This window comes from Nelumbo lutea, chromosome 1 (genome assembly GCF_056320005.1).
Source record: "Nelumbo lutea isolate HS-2025 chromosome 1, American lotus-T2T, whole genome shotgun sequence".
Taxonomy (NCBI): Eukaryota; Viridiplantae; Streptophyta; class Magnoliopsida; order Proteales; family Nelumbonaceae; genus Nelumbo; species Nelumbo lutea.
In genome coordinates this window covers 209836136-209856047 of record NC_142684.1, presented here as the reverse complement: position 1 = coordinate 209856047, position 19912 = coordinate 209836136, and the positions used below count along the sequence as shown (strand labels likewise).

General features: G+C 40.6%; 1 protein-coding gene across 1 annotated transcript; it reads right to left on the bottom strand.

Annotated features, from left to right (window-relative positions):
• Window positions 1-1886: 1886 nt before the first annotated feature.
• Window positions 1887-11705, bottom strand: BSK2 (BR-signaling kinase 2). The gene is made up of 11 exons (XM_088962751.1): window positions 11524-11705; window positions 11104-11377; window positions 10773-10993; window positions 10494-10629; window positions 9171-9304; window positions 8575-8680; window positions 6218-6303; window positions 3883-4071; window positions 3618-3776; window positions 3166-3279; window positions 1887-2540 (listed from the first exon to the last, which is right to left on the bottom strand). The coding sequence occupies exons 2-11, from the start codon at window positions 11180-11182 to the stop codon at window positions 2289-2291; spliced, it is 1476 nt and encodes a 491-aa protein (XP_088818877.1). The 5' UTR covers window positions 11183-11377; window positions 11524-11705; the 3' UTR covers window positions 1887-2288.
• Between the last annotated feature and the right edge of the window lie 8207 nt (window positions 11706-19912).

The following is a 19912-nucleotide window of genomic DNA, read 5'->3' as shown; positions in this document are numbered from 1 at the left end:
ATACACAAAAACGAAAAGAAAAAGGGAAAATTGTATTGATGATTAAGATAGAATGCAGAATAAGGTTTAATAAGTGATCAATTTTAATAAGATCAGATCCACAAATTGAACAACTAAAACACTAGTGGTCTCCAGAAATGAACTAAAACCTCTCTGAATCCACTCTCATAATGATCGAATAAAATCTCTAACAAGAATTGATATTAGATATTTAGATGTGGCAAATACATATCCAGCTCCCTACATCCAATATATTCTTTAAACAGAGATGAGTGATAATCATTTTCATGATTGTATCCAGTAGGAAAGAACCCCTGTCATGTAAATTTGTAAAATCACCTCTCTTCTCGTTGTTGTATGTTGTTGTAACAGGTCTTTTCTCAAAGGCTGGCCAGTCACCATTTTTAAATCATTTGAGATATGTAGTTATGTACATTACAGATTACTTTGATCTAATAATGAGGATGCAACATCTAATAATGGGGTGCAACTTGGGTTGGATTGGTTGGGCTCAGCAATTGTTAAGTTCTTACATACAAACACTGATGAGGCAAAGAACATTTAATAATGAAGTCCAAAAACTTTATTTGGGTCCAATGGGTAAAAATAGCAAAAGGTTTAAAAGAAAAAAAAATAACAATTTACCCGGAAAAACAGATGAGGCAAAGAACATGAGAAAGGTAAGGCTATGTTTGGTTCAATTCTCATTCTTTCTCATTTTTACTGAAGATGAAATTCTAAAATAGATAAGAATGGATAAAAATAGGCAGAATGAGAAAATATTACTATGAACCAAACACTTTTTTCCAAAAAATAAATTCTTTTCAGACTGATAGGTGTTCTATGTAAAAGTGCTTTTGTAAAAATGCATTCACAATAACACTTTCATAGTAAAAGTACTTTCAAAAAAGGGTTTTTGTGAAAGTGCTTTTGTAAAAGTATTTTTATAAAAGTATTTCTGTAAGTGTTTTTATAAAAGTATTTCTGTATGTGTTTTTATAAAAGCATTTCCGTAAATGTGCTTTTATAAAAGCATTACATAAAAATGCTTTTATAAAAGTACTTTTAAAAAGTGTTTTCATAAAAGCACCTTTGTAAAAGTACTTTTATTGAAGTACTTTAATAAAGTACTTTCATGTAAAAATATTTTTATAAAAATGCTTTCATAGAAGCACTTCCATAGTAGTCCCTAGCAAGGTTCAAAGTATCAAGGGATGAAGGGGGTCCTAAGCCGGCTCCCCTGAACCAGTTTTGAAAAAAAAAAACGTAAAAAAACAAGTATCAAAACACCTAATACGCCAGTAAGGGCGTATCGATATTTTGAACCTTGGTCCCTAGTAAATATATCTCGCAACAGTTTTGTAGGCAAAATTTCCTCAGAATGAAAATGAACAAGATGGGACATGATTATTTTTCATGCAACACAATTATTTTTGTACCATACACTGATTTTTTATTCTAAAAAAATTGTAGCCCATGACAAGAATTTTATAACCAAACACTCTAATAGCCTCATTTAACCAGGTAAATTTAAACAAAAAAAATAAAACAGAAATATACCCGGAAGAAAGTGGCAAGGAACCGGGCCAAACCCAAGTGGCATGGACGCGAAAACCATATGATAAAAATTAAAGACTAAAGCTTTGGCATTATATGACACAGGTACAAGGGAAGCACGTAGCATTAATATAATTTTGAGGACATTTGAATTTTGTCGAAAGGGTTTGATAATCAAAATTCCCCCCCGTTGCATGGTCATGGAGTTGCCATGGATTTGTAGCAGTTCCAGATAGGCCCCCCCAGGATGTGTTATCCAATGCTATTTTATGCAATTCCTGTCCAAAATAGACATGCAGGTTGCGGGAACTTCTGTACGAATCACTTAAAAAAAAAGCTATTCAAGTTTCATTTTATCAATATACAATACACCTTCCAACTCGTCTGGTTCATACCCAACTTCCGAGGCCTATAATACTTAATTTCTCCAAGACAAAAAGAAGAGAATAAAATAGAGCCCTAGGACATGCAATGTAATTGATCCTTTGATGATTCATTACCTACTTATTCTATCTCTCAAGAATACTCTATACATTCGTTCATCTCTTTCGACCTCTTGTCAACATAGAGAGATCAATAACAATTACTGCAAGCAATACTTACCATGAATGAACTTCCATGGACCATTTCACTAATTTTTTGTCCAGCTGCCCCAGACTGGCACTTTTACAAATATCATCATGGTGACAAGCAAAATACCGATGAGAGAGTTCTGCCATCAGCTCCAAACCTTAGCCACGCCAGCTATTTTGTTTCTTTGCTTCAAATGCAGCACCATCACTGAGCATGTCTTGAGCATCAGTCTCCATTCCAAGCTTAGATAGGGCCAGAGCCTGCAAGTAGAAGGCAGTGGGCCACTCAGGCATGCACACCTGAGCTTGCATGGCATCTCGCAATGCAAGCTCTGGTTGACCATTCATCAAGTAGGAAAGAGCACGCCTTGCAAAGACAGTAGCCGAAGGCACTGACATCATGAGCACCAACTGCAATGTTGAAAAGAAACACAATTCAGAGATCAATGATCCAAAAAATTTTAATCCACCAAAGAAAAATAAATCATGAAATTTAGAGGGGAAATCCAAAACACCTAAATCCAAATGGAGAAAGAGATTCATGCCAGAAAGGAAGCAGTCAAAAGAATCAAGATACAGAACATGTAAGACAATCCAGCAAACAAGAGAGAGCTGTGTTCTTCCTGTCGTTCCTGATCAGGGATCAGGTTGGTCATTGACAAGTGGTAGATAATACCAAGAAAAATGGGTATATTTTAAATAAGTTATACTGAATATTTGTCACATTATTCGCTGTGCTCATTGACAAGTGGAAGAGCTGTGTTCTTCCCATCTTAATATTTGTCACATTATTGTGTCTACAGGAAAAAGTAAATAGAATCAGGTTGTGGTGCCATTAAGCGCCATTGTTCTAGCTTCATGACTGCAATTTTGAACTTCTACCCTTTGTACATGTAACAAATTGGTAACCTGAAAAATCTTGAACTGGATCCGGAGGTAATGACAAGACACAAATAAGAAAGTGATTCAATGACAAATAAATAAAATAGAATAAAATTCACCTCATGACACTGAAAGAAATGTAAAATATAAATACCTTTGAATAATAATCAATGGCACTCTTAAAATCCTTGTCTCTGAATGCAATATCCCCAAATTTCTTTGTATTCAACATCTCTTGCACTTGTTGAGTCCATTCTTGAAATGATAGCTTCATATTGGTACAACATTGCCACCAAACACCATGATATATGATTGTTAAGGCAAGAAAAACAATGAAATAATAAACAAACGTTTGAGAAGAATACAAAATTTTACCAAATCAAACTTTAAACTAAAAAAAAAAAAAACTCTGGCAACAACCACCACGTAAAGCAACTCCAGGAACAAGTAATAAATAATGACATCAGATTGTGTTTACAGCACAAAGGAGATGACAGGAATGTAGTCAATTTTACTCCATCAATTTTAAGGTCCATGATCATAATTTTTGTGTGTGAAGTGAAGCTTGTGAAAAGTTCTAAGTGTAGATTGGTTCTTAGCCCTCACCTCATTTTCAGCACCCTCTTCATCCTTGTACCCCGTTTTTAGCAAAATATCATGCACGGCAGTAAGATCCATCCTTGCACATGCCTTTCCAAGTGGAGAAAGCATCGTTGGCAGTGGTGCTGTATTTTTTGACAAACCCATTAAAACATGTGATGCTACCTACAGATGCCCCAAAGGAGAACACATTAGGAAGTCTGAGATTTTAAACCAACATCACAAAAATACAGTGATTTAACTCAAGTTTCAGAAATATTAAAATTCTTACTTCTGTCTGCTTTTGAAGGGGCGCTACTGCTGAAAGAAGTAATTTTGTATTAGGTCGATCCCTTGCCTCAGATTGGAGACATCTTGAAGCAAGTTCAACCAGTTTGGTAGCATCTTCATTAGCATACTGCCCTTCTAAGGACGAATCCATCAACAACAATACATTTTTTCCCCTTATCAAGTCCAATGCCTGACAAAGAACAAATATTTAAAAGCTTCAAATAAATCAAAACAACACCAGTTATTGACTAGGAGAAGCTTATGACTTCAATGGAACAATTAGGAAAAGACAGGCATGCACTTCTTGAAAACCAAAACTATAAAGCACAGGATCATTCTTCTAATGGATAATTGAAAATCTTATTAAATTAGAAACAGAATTTATTTACAACATTCCAAAAAGCCCAATCCTTATTTACCAAATTTATGAATCACCTTGTAGTAGGACTTGAACATACAGGGCTACAACCTTCGTGTTAATAAAACAATGCTCTAACCAGTTGAGCTAATAGGGTTTTAAAATATTTTATTTCTCTGAGAAATCAGATATGATTTTATTTTGTTTCCCTTTCAAAAAGCAGCACCTTACTTCATTCAAGCACAGACCTTGCCTAACGCATTGTCCCTCAGCCTCTAGGAAGTAGGAAGGACACCCAAGTGCTTTAGTTGTGCTTCCAACTTTTAAAACACCACTCTGAAGTAGTTTCAAACTTCCACCGGAATTGAATTAATTCTGCTGAAGCTTTTCCACATTCATGGCAACAGAAGCAATTTTTCCCAGCTGGAGTTTAGGTTCAAACTTTGTTAACTTTTGGTCAAATTTCAACAAGCTTTACCGTTCAAATTGAATTATTACATAAATAGCATGCGTATTTCATCAAAACATGGAAACATGTCAAGTAAGATTTTGGGGAAAAAACAAAACATAAGGAAGAATTTGTGTAAAAAAAAAAAGTAAAATAAAAGAGGCAGGTTCCATGAGAAGACAGAGAAACAAAATGATCTGAACATCTCAGATCCCTGGTGTATGTGGATGATTTTATAAATCGTCATCAGAACCAATACATGCAGAATGGCTTACTGCCATAAATCACTTTATACATTCTATGTTCTTATTTAAATAATTGTTAACTATGTAACAAGTCATGTGTATTGATGTCCGTGCAATATTCTTAGGATGTTTTGATAGTAGACAATAAACAATAAAACACAAAAAACTTATATCTATATCACTGTTTTCATATTTGTGAATAGAAAATCTGAACAGCATTCCAATCATCGAATCGATTAGACATCTCCCAGGCTCCTCCCACCAAACTTCGTTTATCAACTCTATCAGAATCTCCTCATTCACTCCCTTCCACTTCAATAATGAATCTCATATCAGCCCATAAAAATTAACTCCCTACCATATTCACCGCAATTCGTAACCTTTCCTGAGTCCCCTCTTCTTACCCATCTTTATTTCTTTATCAACCACCCTATTGACTTTGATAATCAGATCACAATCTCCCCCCACTTCCTGAAGGCAAAGAAGCAGGCTTCCATTGAGAGAGACAGACAGACAGAGACAGAGATCGTTTATATCCTTAAGAAGAATATGAAATGGATTGAAATTGCTGATCAAATGATTCCATACATACGTAATCACTACAGAATGCATAAACAGATCACTAACCATTGCCGAGGTGTTAACAAAATTATATAGATTGTAGCCACAAATTTTAGATGATTTGTCACTATTCAGCTATGTTTGGGGTCATGTAGAAATCCCTGCAAATTAGAAGCTAACTAAGTTGTCCCAATCCCAATACAACCCCCATGCCTTGTTATCCTACTGCCCCCAAAAAATACCTATGGTTAAAAAATATGAACCCTAGAATAATAACATGATAACTCCAACGAGAAACCTATGCTTTTTCAAAATGTAATGACTAAGCTTGGATCATCCACATTTTTTTGGTAATAAGGTCATCCACATTACCCCCCCCCCTCCTATTCTCCTCCTTTTGTTTGACAACACTAGTACAAATGTAAGGCATCAGAACAATTGGTTTGCAAATGTATACAATAATGAACTAAATTAAAAAGACATGATGCCCAAAAATTCAAAAAAAAAAGTACTTTTTTTTTAATTTGTTTCAGGTGAAGCTTTTAGCTGCGTCATTTTTTAGGACTCATTTATAAGCTCATGCAACAGCACAAGATTGGAGCAGCATTGTGTCAAAAATCAAAATATGAATCTCAAGAATAATAGATGGATCACAAAAAACACAGTTCTGACTCCTTAGAACCTTAACAGCAAAGGAAATAATACAGAGTAGAGTGCACCATACATGGCTTGGAGGGATGTGCTTTCCACTCAAAAGATCCAAGAGAACTGTTCCATAGCTGTAGATAACACTCTCTGGGATAACTCTGCCTGCAGAAATTGACCCACTGAACCCAATTAACTGGACATGGTTCATAAATCACTATAAAATACTTCTCTAGAAACTAGCCCAAAACAAGGCTATAAAATACTTCTCTAGAAACATGCCCAATTAACTAAGGCTATAAGATGAACAAAACAAGTTAAGAAGTACCTCCTAAAAGATTTAACTAGACAATTACTTCATAAAGAAGTAGTGTAATTATAAAGATTGTTAAGACTTATAGGCACAAGTTTATTCTTTTCATCAGTTAAGACAATCAACAAAGTCAATATAATAAATTAATTCTGTAGAACACCTAAACCCATTATGAGATGATCGAAGGGGAGAAAGTACATATCCCATGACTGATACAAACATAAAACCACATCAGCAAAACAAATGTCACAAAACAAAAACAACCTTATCAAATGTATGCTGGGCCTGTGGCAATCCATACAAGCTCAAGTTGCCCCAACCCTATCTTTGCAAGTGAATTGGCAACGATAATGACTGACCTAGGCACCAATCACTATCAAGAAGAGCCATTCAGCCAAGAAGTTGAAGCCCTTTGCTCCTCTAATATGAAGCCTAAAGAACCATGAGCCATCTGGAGACTGGCCATGAGCCATCAAATCACCACTTAGGCCATGAATCAAAAAGCATATGTCAGTTTAAAGTTGAGCCTATGAACTTTATGTTCTTTTCCTAATTTTTTCTCTAAACTTTAAAATTTTTTGATGTGGGATCTGGTCATTGTAAGTTATTAATTAGGTCATTATAAGGTCAATTTAAAGTTCCAACGTCATCAGTCAATAGGTTAGAAGTCATAGCGTTTTTCCTCTAAGCCACTGATCAGTAACAATTTCATAGCTATGGTGAAAAGTAATCTGAGCCACCCTAGTTACCTCTACACATATTTGTTATCTTTTCCCCTTAAGGAAGAATAAGACCATTATCCATTGTTACTTCAGGCTATCCGGGGTATATTGAGAAGGGTATAATAGAATAAGAAATTGGAATTTTTTGCTCTTAGATATTGTGTTCTGTCCCTAGACCACACCTCTTCTTCTATTAGTTCCACCTCTTTTACTATTTTGTTTTCTTATCTAGTTTTTTTTCCTCTTCAAGAAATTTGATCCAAATATTGATTGGAGCTGTAATTATATATTCCAAATGGCAACAACTTTGTTGATTTAATTCAGGTTGGGATAAGGCTCAGATGAAATTTATTCCACCTTTTTTTTATTTTATTTAGTTTCAACAAAACCCTAAACTATAAACTTTATCTGTATAGAAATTGTCCAACTTAGAAACCTCAGAAGACACCGTTAAAATCTCTTTCCATATCCACTACCCTCTATCTCATTCTGCCCCACATGCATGCTTCTTTCAGCCTGTTTTGTTTAATTCATCATATTTTTCAAGATATTAAAAAATCTTTCCTTTCTCACTCTTGAAAATTTTGCACAGGATATTTAGCATATTCTCTTCTTTGAAATCCTAAAATTTAAACCACTCCTTAGACTAGGCTAGTTGAGGTTTCCAAAGGTGGGAACTTGTTCTGGAGAAAAGGTCAAATGCACATCTAAGGGCCAGTTAGTTTGCTCTGATGTCTGACATCTGAAAGTGTAATAATTATATTAAGAGGTATATTGGTGTTGGTGAACTTTTCTTTCCTTTGAACTCCGGACGCAGAGAATGTTGTTCTGAATTCTGAATTCTGAATTCTGAAAACTATCAAATATCCATTTTGACCCCACATATGAGAGTTTTTGTTTGTCTTTTTGGGGGTATCATTGGAAAACAAAAAGTTGTATGATTGCACTTCAAGAGATAAGACGAAACGAACAACCAATTTTCTCTTAAAGTTAAAAGATTCCTCTTAACAGATAAGAGTTAAGAGGAAACGAACAGGCCCTAAGTAATCAAGTAGAGAAGATCAGGTTGGCACCTTGGGAACGCTTAGGAAATTGCATACAAATTCAAAAGGAATAACCTATAAATTTTGAGGAAACATTACCTAATTCAAAAGGAATAACCTATTCTAGTTTACCATGCCTCTTTCACACTACTGTTTCCCATTCACATTTGTTTCCATCCTTAGATAATATACAACAACGAATCTAAGAATACTTTGAGAAGATTAAATTCATAATTTCATATATGAAAAGTATTTTTTTGTCAGTATATATGAAAAATGAATTCAGTCCAAGAAAAAACAGCATTCTATAACTATATTCAAATCAACCCAAAAGTTTCAATTAGGGGAAGGTATATACCAGTCCGCAAAAACTCTGGTGGAGTATATGCCAAGTTTGTACTGTAGCTTTTACCATCTCGACTATTCTTCATGAGGCCAAAACTAGATAAACAAGGGTCCCCATCCTAACACCATATAAAGTTAAGTTGGGAAATTAAATAGGTTAGATCATACCTAAAAAGATGTAGAAGAGCAACTGGTTTTAACAAAAGAAAAGGGGAACAAAAAGGAAACAACCATAGAAGAGCACAACGTGATATGAAATCAAAGCATTTTACTTTCTAGAACAATCTGTAAACATTCTTAGGATCCTGAAACTGTTTTAATTTCAGAAACAAGTGGGAATTTTCATTTGCAAGGATGGTGATGTGATATTTGTGCATGAAGCACAAGAAATGTAAGCAGTCTTTCAGTATAATCCCCATAATGTGAGACAAAAATAAGAAGGAAATGAGAGAAGAATAACAAAGTTTAGAAGGACATAGATCAGGATTGGGAAATTTCCAACATAAGAAACAAGTAAAGTTAGTAGTAGTTATCACAGATAGCCTCATATTAATAAAGCTCTGTAACTTCAAGAGAAGCCCTTGCCAAGCCCCAACATTTTCATCGTACCTCATCAAAGAGGACCCTGTAAGCATTCAGATCATGATATATTTTCCGATTCTCCATATTGCAGTGATCAAGTGCTTGCGCAATATAATATGCAACCCTCACACGCATTTCCCATGGCAATGGCTGCTTATCCCCTACCAAGAAAACAGGCAAAATTTACAAATGGAAATGCAACATGAAACAAAAAAAAAGAACAGACGGAGGTAAGAAGATAGAATTAGATACATGGTTCATTTAGTTCACCTAGAAACAAATTCCAGATGGCACAACAAACTGGTTTATTGCAAGTTGCAACTATGTGCTTCTTATATTTCTCAACTTGAAATCCCCATTAGTGAGTGATACAAGTATGCTAAAGTAGAATTATGTTAGTTGGGAAAGATGGTTTTGATAGTTACTCATAAAAAGGAGTCCAAAACTCTGGATCTACTGCACTTGTGCAATTGCATTCAGCCCATTATGAGTGTCCCATTACACATGTGGCCTCATATGCATGAGTATTTACACACGTGTAACAGGATACCTGTCATAGATAGAATGCAAGTACATGAAAGTTCAGCACAAACAAGTGCAACAGATCCCAACCCCAAAAATAGATGGTTTTGACTGGCATAGAACAAATTCTCCAAAGGCCATCTATCTTTTTCAAGTTAGGAAAAAAATCGTTTTTTTTAGTTTTTGCATTCAAAGAAGAAGAATAACCTAGGACAGTTCGAACAATGCAGTCATTTTATTCATCCTCCATCTGCCAGGGGTATCATTTGAATGCAAAATTTTGAAAATGGCTTTATAAAATTTAAAGGGATCATCATAATTATTAACCAAATTCTAAATTTCCAAGTTCCAACTACTAAGTGTGTGTAAATGTGAAATGCCTTACTAATAGCAATAACAAATCCAAATTAAATTTGGATCAGTGAAAAGCACATCAAGTTAACCATCTTGGCACTAAAATTATATAATGTTATATTTGGCATTTCACACTACCAACACCACATCCAATAAGAATTGATAATACAGATGAGCCACTGGCATATTTATATGATGTAAGTTCTTGTTTTCAATTTTCCATTGAGAACCAACCATTACACCGATTGCCAAAACCTCCATTCCACATTAAAACTAATCGCTTATTCTACATAACATGAAATTGAATTAACTTCCATGTTCCAGCATGAATAAGGTTTAACATATGCCAACATTAAAACCAATCATTAATTCATATAAAACATTTAAAAAATAGAAAAACTGAGACTGATGATGTTCAGAAGAAACCATCTCCTGGATAAAAAGTAGGAAAAAAAATAGAGGCACGAGGCATACAATGGAAGAGGTGTTTAGACAACGTATCATTGGGCATGTATTCAGCTACTAGGAGGCGCTCATCTCCCTCAGCACAACACCCAATCAGATTTACCAATCTCTTATGTCGAACCTTCCCAACTCCCGCCGCTTCCGCCTGTGAATAGACAGATTTTAAAGACAAAATATATGAGAAATACAGGACTAATACTGAATGCACAGGGGAGAAAAAAAACAACAGAAGCAGCAGGTCAGGTTCGGACGAATAAAATAAATGAACCAGGAAACAAGTAAACTCACCACGAACTGCTGAGCGTCGGGCCATGACTGTTTGGAGAAGCGTTTCACAGCCACCAACCGGTTGTTCTCAAGTTTCCCTCTGTAAACAACATTTGGAGCCTTCTCTCCACTCTCTGACACGATATAATTGCTACTAAATCCATTCGTCGCCGTTCGGAGCTCGGCCAGAACAAACTCTTTAAATGCCGGGACTTGATCTTGCTCCGCCTGATCCCCATTAGCTTCACCAACAAACAAAGTCAATAACAAACACCCAGTATCAATAAAATAATCTCCAAAAAACTCAAAGAAAATAAAAAATAAAAAATAAAAAAACGAAGAAAAGGAGAACCTAGATCTGGTTTGTCAGCTTGTAAGGATTCTTCGTCAGGAGATTGAACATTGCTGGTCTTGGACTGTAAGCAGCCCATGTCTAGCTACATAGAAGGAGCTTTCTCTTAAACCCTAAACCACCATTGACGATTCACGAAATGTTCTGAAGCTCTGCAACAGCAACGAAAATTCTCTGAAGATTTCGGGTGAATGCAAGCTCTCTTCTCTCTCTGCAGTATACTAGTCAGCCCTTCTGCAGTTGCAGCAACAGCAGCAGCGTAGCAAAGAAGAACCTGAGAAAGTCGGAGCGAGAGCAAGAAAGTAAAAAAAGATTAAAAGAAAGAGAGAGAGACCAAAAGGCGAGTGAAAAAACTAGTCGGACTCGGAAGTAAAAAGGTTCGAGAGAGAGTACGGAAGAGAAGAGAGAGGGAGGGATCACATGATAAGTGGACGATGGAGAAGAGCACGTGATCGACGGGAACGGACGGAGATGGGGGAGTTGTGGTGTTTCGAAAAGTGGGAAATGAGAGGCGTTTGAAACTCTGCAGTGTGTGTGTAATCTGCTGCAGCTTTTACTGTACAGTACATCTTTACTTTACTGTTCACAGGAGGAAATTGAATGAACAAATGACGACGAGATGCTCTCGGGTGTATTACACTATTCATGGTCCCATTGTTTGCCACACCAACTAACGTTTTTTGATGCGCAGGTGCCTTTGACATCTGGCTCACATGAATTGTGGGTACCACTCCGCCCGCCCCCAGGGCCCCACCTAGGTTTCCCGGTGCATTACTCATTACATTACTCAAGTCTAGCACTTTTAAGTCAACCAATCTGATTAAATACCCTCTTTGATTATAGTGTTCAAGATCCGTGCCCCTTTTATCCATCGTTCGAATAAATAACATGAGACGTGTTACACGATATGGTATGGTATCGGTATTAAGGGTGCAAGTCGGGCGGGTCAAGCCGGGTTTATGGTCAATCGAAGCTAATCTTAAAATTAAAATTTGGATTTTAGTTTCGAGTCTAACGTCAAGTTTGATCTTCTCAATTCGAGCCCAATTTATATTATAATTTGTTATATTTGAGTTGGATTCAAGTTTGGATTGGTTAATGAATTTATTTTAAAATTATATATATATATACAAAAAATTATATATATATATATATGAATGAATGTATGTAGTTGAATTAATCTTAATCCATAAAAATTAAAAAATAAAAAAAACGAATTCTTAAACCCAAGTCCAGTCCACAAATCAAAATCCAACCCTAGATTGGTTCGAGCTCGATTTAGGCTGCCCAAATTGCACCACTATATGGTACAGTTGTCAACACGTTGGATTTGGCATGTGTTTTGCTCGATCGAATCCCAGTCCAAAGCAATTTCAAACTGACCCAATTCCGTGACGAGGGACTAGCAGACCCGACCCGGCAGCCCTCAATTCATACTGTATATACTCAATATTTCAAAGCTGCAATCTCAACGGGTCGGGTTCTATCCCAATAGGGTCAGGTCAGTGCAGATTTGTCACTTAACGCGATCCACACATTCTTAACTGGTTTTTCTGAAATTACAGATTTATCACTTTGGCATGACCATTAAAGCTGTGTTTGGTTTTAAGGAAAAAATAGGAAAACCTTTACAGTATGGGTTCAAAACTACTGTACTTTATTATACGAGAATGAACTGGCAAATATCTCTAGCTATGCAGTTTCGGACTTTCGCTGATGTGCCTATGCAAATAGGCTGATACTGACTGATAGAGTGCACCGATTAGGTTATTTGATACTCTCTGAGATGATGCAAGCACTTTAGAATTTGCAAACAAGAAGACAAAAGTCACAATACAGGGACAATTTTGTCTTGAAATATTTAATTTTCTTTTCGCTTACATAATTTGTATTTTTTTTAAACGTATCTGATTTTGCCAATTAAGTAAACATTAATTTATACATTTCAATATTGTTATCAAAATTCTATATGAAATAAATGACTAAAATCAAATAATTTTGGATGAATTTTCAAAATTTTAACTGAAATGGAATAATAGATCCATCAAAAACTATTTGATATTTCGTGTTAATAATGCAAAACCAGAATTTTGCAAAATTTCACTTCACCAACAATACTCCAAACCACTGTTCCATAATGACATCCTTGCAACCAGCAAGGGACTGTTTGATAACAATCTATGATACCAGAAAGATATGATACCGAAAAAGAAAAGAAAAAACTTTTTTCAGCAATTTTTTATGAGTACCATCTTATTGATTACTGCTTTGTTATGACTCTATTGATGGTTATAGGTTCTTTTGAGTATCGTATCTGATGATGCGCAATCTGATCGGTCCTAGCTGTCGAATACCTTGCCTTTGACAGAAACAAAGATGCCTAAAACAATGAAGAAAATGGAGACTTCCGGGGAGGAACCCAATTGGAACACTCCGAAGCTCAAGTTAGTGCTCTTGAGAAGGCAAGGGAAATGAGGAACTTTAAGACCAGAAAGCACAGAAATCACATACCTCTTTCTTTGAGAGATGGGGGCCTTTTATAATCACCCTGTACACTCACTCCCATACCTTTGCCAGATCGGGTGTCATCATCCCTGTTAGATGCCAGCTCAGGTGTCATAATCCCTGTCAGACACAAGTTCGGGTGTCATAACCTCTGCCATACGCCAATTTGGGCGTTAAGTACGGTTGTTCAGTCAGGTGGCTTGGAGCCAAAACGGTGTGCGAGGCGAAGTCTTCAGTTCGGATAGAAGCGTGGCCCGAGCTGCCCCAGGTGGGTCAGCTCGGGTTTTTGCCCTTTGCTCTCCTTGTAAGGCTCGGGACCTCTAAAGGAGAGCTCGGGTTCTTCCTTGGGGAGCTCAAGTCGTGGGTTCCTTCTTTGGGGGAGCTCAGGACTCATTTTCTCTGAGTTCGGGTTGTGGGCCCGCTGCCATGCCGAGCTAGCGCTTTTGCCAGGTCACTCTCGGTTACTCCCACGTGTCGCATGGCCAAGGGGTCGGGCCAAATCTCCCTCCATCAATTGCCCCCCACTCCCGGTGCTTGGGGTGCTGACCCGGCATGGGGAGTTCACGGGATGACGGGTGGATTTGCCTCATGACGCTTTGGCCTTGGTTTGGAGCTTCTCCGGTCTGACCTACTTGTGTTTTTGGCCCGATCAAGGCCAGTTTGGTTCGACCAGGGGTCAATCCTGGGTTGTGTGCAGCTCACGCGCATAAACGATTTCAAAATTTTGAACGTCAAAAATGCGCTCCAAACTGACTTCTTCTCGGGGGGTGCGCAACCGGTTTCGCAGGGAGCCGTTGGATGGTTTTGATATTGGCCATTGATGCACGAGTACAGTGGCTATAAATAGTGGGGGGGGCCTGGTCACTTTCCTTCGCCATTCTTTAGCATTTGCTTCTTGAGCTCGCGTCATTTGTCATAGTCTGATAGCTTTTCCCGGTGAGTCCTCAACCCTCTTTTTTATTCAATGTCTAGCTCGGGTAGCTTAAATAGCCTTCTAGGTGGGTCAGACGCTGGGTCCACGAACTGAGCTGCTGGCGCTGACAGCCTAAGTGAGTCTGAGGCAGTGCCCGAGGTAGCTCGAGGAAGAGCTCGAGTTCGAGCCCGTGGGCCAAGTTACCTCGGGTAGTTTGGCATCTACCTCCCGTCGAGTTCGAATGCTAGACAAGTTCGGGCCTTCCACTATGACGCTCGAGAGGCTTTGGTCCCTTGTCGCTCAGTACAACCTGCCAGGGGAGTACACTTACATTTTACCCTCGGGTGACTTCCCTTGAGAGCACGGTCCGGACGAGATCGTGATATTTCGGGAGCAACTCGTTGTCGGGCTGCGCCTTCCCTTCCACCCTCTTATCGTCGAGGTCATGAACCACTTCGGCATTACTGCCGGTCAACTCCACCCGAACTCCATCCGCAACCTTGTTGGGACATCTCCCTTTGTTGCGAACACCACCTTCCCTTGGACCTGGAAATCTTTTCCTCCATCCTTATGCTCAAGAAACAAGCGAGCCCCCTGCCTGGGCGTAGGCAGGCCTACTACTTGTCACCTCGTCTGAGGTTCAAGCTCTTGCACGATCTTCCAAATAAGGTCATGGCACGGAAGCGGGACTATTTCGTGGTTCGAAGTGCCATGGGATGGCCGTTTCCTACCGAGTGGGGATTGGTTGTTCCTGACCCCGGTGCCACGTTAGATGAAGAGACAGTGAAGGGCCTCTAGGGCTGGGCCCGACTTGGACTCAAATGCGAAGTCTACCTGACAGAGGCCAAGCTTATTCAGGCTGGTCTGAGTTCGGGTATGTTTCTTGCTCAGAGGCTTGCTTTTGCTTTGTTTTTTATTCCCATCTTTTGACGTCGGGCTCCTTTTTTGCAGGTGTTATGGAGGCAGAGAAGACTCAAGGCACGAACTTGTTTGATGGCATGAAAAGGAGGAAGCGATCTGCTAAGCGGGTCCGTGTCGAGCCTTCCCAGGTTACGGAGCCCGAGGCACCGAGAATGGAGCCTCCTGGAAAGCCCGAGGTGGCCCCTCCAGTTCAGGAAGCGACAGGGATCCCCTATGTCGATACTGTTTATACCCGGGCTGTGCCTTCAGGCTCAGGAAGTCAGGATGAGGTTGGGAGTGTGCTGATGCCGAGCTACGCTCTCCGAAAAAGTAAGATGGCTACTTGCCCCGAGGAGGTCGTGGCATGGGCCGATCTTCCTACGAATCTCATAGGCGCTCGTGTTGCATCCCACGCCATGGTGGTAAGTCAGAGTAGTGTTTTTTTTTTTTTACCGAGCTGATTTGTTCTCGTTCCGGTAGGTGAACTCCTCTATCCACACTTTGGCAATTCAGGCAGAGAGGGGCTTGAAGCGAGTACAAGCTGCCGAAGCGGCTTCCCGTGCTATGCGAGCTGAGCTAACGAAGTCTCGGAGGGACAAAGAGGCCTTAGGAATGGTGGTGAGGCATATGGCGGACCTGAAGTTGGACCTAGAGCATCAGGTCGAGTACCTTCAGGATGATATCAGGGAGAGGACTCAAATCTTCTCTCAGGCCATCGAGGAGGTGAAGGTGAAAGCCGTCGAGGATTACATCGCTTCGCTGTGCTTTGACGACATGATGGTGGGCTTGTACAGAAGGGGTTTCAAGTTGAGCTGATTGGATGATAAGGAATATGTACCCCGAGCTTAATATTAGCGTCATAACTACTTCACGCATCACTCGGGAGATGGTTGCCGCAGCTAATGATGATGCGGATTCTGAAGATGAAGCGGGACCTTCGGGCATTATCGAAGTCCCTTTTGAAGGCGAGGGAGATGTACCTCCGGGCTTGTGAGCTTGTTGCTATTGTGTTTTTTGTTTTTTGTTTTTTGTTTTCTGAAGTGTAAACAATATTATTTTGCAATGAATAGTTCTCCCTTTTTTGGCTAAGTGTTGGCTAGTTATTTTCTTTTTTCGCCGAGCTGACTATGTTTCCGAACTGCTAGACTTAGGCCCCGAGGCAAGTTAACATAGTAAGGCTATGTGCCCGATCTGTTCTCTGCCCGGGTTAGTAAGGCTATTTTCTTTCATTAATGAGGTGTCGATGTCATCTTTAGCTCGGTATTTTGGCCCTTACGGTGCCGAGGTCCTTGTTAGCTCAACATTCTGGGCCTTAGGGTGTCGAGGTCTTTGTTAGCTTGGCATTCTGGCCCTTAGGCTCTGGTAGTGGCTCATGGCCTACTTAGTTTGATAATTCATAGGTAAAATCGTCTTAAGTTGACGATGTTCCATGCTTGGGGTATCTGTTTACCCTCTAGGGTCTCGAGCTTGTATGCTCCCCTGAGTACTCTCTTTACTCGGTAGGGTCCTTCCCAGTTCGGCCCGAGTTTGCCAACGCCGGGCTTAGGTACCATGATCTTGCGGAGGACCAGGTCACCGACATGAAAGTTTTGTTTCTTAACTCTGCTGTTGTATACCGAGCTACCCTTTGCTGGTACGCTGCGGTTCTGATGTATGCGAGGTCCCTCACCTCATCAAGTAGGTCGAGGTTGGTACGTAGCTCGTCGTTATTAGTATTGTCATTGTATGCTTCCAACCGAAGTGAGGGGATTTTGATTTCGGCTGGGATGACTGCCTCCATGCCATTGAAGGGAGTTTCTCCAGTGGCGGTCTTCTCTGTAGTTTGGTATGCCCATAGAATGCTAGGCAGCTCGTCTGCCCATAACCCTTTAGCTCGGTCTAGCCTGACTTTTAATCTGCGGAGGATAGCTCTGTTCGTGACTTTTGCCTGACTGTTTGCTTGTGGGTGCGCAACCGACGTGAAGTTTTGTCGGATCCCTATGCCTTGGCACCACTCTTGGAATTTGATGTCCTCGAACTACTTGCCATTGTCGGAGATCAGCACCCGATGTAGCCCGAAGCGGCACACTATGTTCTTCCAGAAGAAATTCTGGACATTTCGAGCTGTGATGGTTACGAGAGTTTCAGCTTCAACCCACTTGGTGAAGTAATCTATTGCCACTACTAGGAACTTCCTTCCTCCTGTTGCTGGCGGGAATGGCCCGAGTAGGTCGATACCCCATTGTGCGAAGGGCCATGGGCTGGTGAGGTACTTGAGGTCAGCGACGGGCTGGTGGTGAATATTGGCGTGCTTTTGACACTTCTCGTACTTCCTGACTAGTCCGACGGCGTCTGATTTCATTGTTGGCCAATAGTACCCCTGTTGTAGTGCCTTCTGAGCAACGGCCCTGCCCCCAGGTGTCCACCACATAGGCCTTCATGAATGTCGCGGAGTACGAGCTCGGCTTCGGGAGGTCGCAAGCAACGCAGGTAGGGGAGCGTGTAGGATCTTCGACACATCCGTTCGTCTATCATGACGTACTTGGCTGCCTGACGCTCCACCCTCCTGGCAGCGTTGCATTCTGCGGGGAGGGTTCCATGTAGCAGGAAGCTCGTGAGTGGATCAATCCAGCTCAGTTCTGCTTGGGCAATAGGAGCGACCTCCTCTTCCCCCCGGAGAATGCTAGGCCGAGGTAAGTCCTCTATGTACACAGTTCTCATGGTTTTGTCACTGGTGCTAGCTAGTCGGGACAGGGCGTCGGCCTCAGTGTTCTCCAACCTTTGGATCTACCTAATGAAGTGTGACTGGAAGCTAAGCAGAGCCACTTTTACCTTTTCCAAATAGGCGATCATAGTTGGCTTGCGGGTTTCGTATTCCCCTGTAACTTGGTTGACCATGAGTTGGGAGTCGCTGCAAATGACTATGTGTTTTGCCTTTACCTCTTGTGCCAGAGCTAGCCTGGCTATCAACGCCTTGTATTATGCCTCATTGTTGGATGTCGCAAACTCAAAGCGTAGCGCGTACTTCAGTTTCGTGCCACTCAGACCGTGGAGGACTACACCGGCTCCGCTGCCCTGCTGATTTGAGGAGCCATCTACGTGAAGGATCCATGGCTCTTCATCCCAGTTCACACTCAGCCTAACTAGGAGAGATACCGAACCGGGTGCGACCTCACGGGGCTCGGACTCAACCGGCTTGGGAGTACCGAGCTCACCCGAACTGAGGGTCTCGTGCTCAACCGGGCTGAGGACCTTAGAGCTGAACGTGCATTCAACAACAAAATCCACCAAGGCTTGAGCTTTGATAGCGGTCCGTGGTTTGTACTGGAGGTCATACTCACTGAGTTCGATGGCCCACTTCATCAATCGACTGGAGACCTCGGGCTTGAGTAATACTTGCCTCAAGGGTTTGTCGGTGAGGACGATGATGGTATGGGATTGGAAATACGGACGGAGTTTGCGAGCCGCAATGACTAGCACATAGGCTATCTTTTCTATCTCCGGATATCTTGTTTCTACTCCCTGCAATATTTTACTAACATAAAAGATGGGTCGTTGGACCCGATCTGCTTCCTTTACCAGTATCGAATTGACCACTTCGTCGCTTACCGATTGGTACAGTTCCAAAATATCGCCCTCTTCGGGTCGGGTCAACACTGTGATACTGGTGAGGTATCTCTTGAGCTCGTCAAATGTGAGTTAGCAGTTTGGGTTCTACTTGAACCCATTGCCTTTTATTGCCCTGAAGAAGGGTAGGCAACGGTCTGCTGACTTAGACATGAAACGACTCAGAGCGGCTATTCTGCCATTCAGCCTCTAAACCTCTTTCACTTTTCGAGGTGGTCTCATATATATGATGGCTTTTATCTTATCCGAGTTGGCCTCGATATCACGCCGGTTGACGATGTACCCTAGGAACTTACCCGAGGTGACACCGAAGACACACTTGTTTGGGTTTAGTTTCATGCTAAATTGACGTAGAATTTGAAAGACAGAATGTAAGTCTTGTATTAATTCATGCGAAAGCTGTGTCATGACGACCATGTCGTCTACATAACATTCTATTTTTGTGCCGATTAAGGGCTGAAACGGCTTATTCACAAGCCTTTGAAAGGTTGCCCCAGCATTTTTCAGTTCGAAAGGTATAAACTTGTAGAAGTACAGGCCGAGCTCGATTATGAAGGTGGTTTTTCCTCGTCGGATGAGTCCATCCTAATTTGGTTGTATCCCGAGTAGGCATCCAGGAAGCTTAGCAACTCGTGCCCCGAGTTTGCGTCCACTAGGCGGTCAATCCTGGGGAGGGGGAAGCAATCTTTCGGGCAAGCTCGGTTCAGGTCGGTGTAGTCGACGCACATGCGCCACTTGCCGTTTTCCTTTTTTACTAGAACGGGGTTGGCTACCCAGCTTGGGTAATGAAATTACCTTATGAAGTCTACTACGAGGAGCTTCTCGACCTCCTCATTGACCGCCCTCCAGCGTTCTGGAGCTAAGTTGCATTTCTTCTGTCTAATG

Coding starts and splice junctions, on each gene's coding strand:
- BSK2 (XM_088962751.1), bottom strand. CDS start 11,182: ATGGGCTGCTTACAGTCCAAGACCAGCAATGTTCAATCTCCTGACGAA. Junction 4,072..6,217: donor AGCACATCCCTCCAAGCCAT/GTATGGTGCACT, acceptor GTTCTTTGTCAG/GCATTGGACTTGATAAGGGG. Junction 2,541..3,165: donor CCATTGATTATTATTCAAAG/GTATTTATATTT, acceptor TCAACATTGCAG/TTGGTGCTCATGATGTCAGT.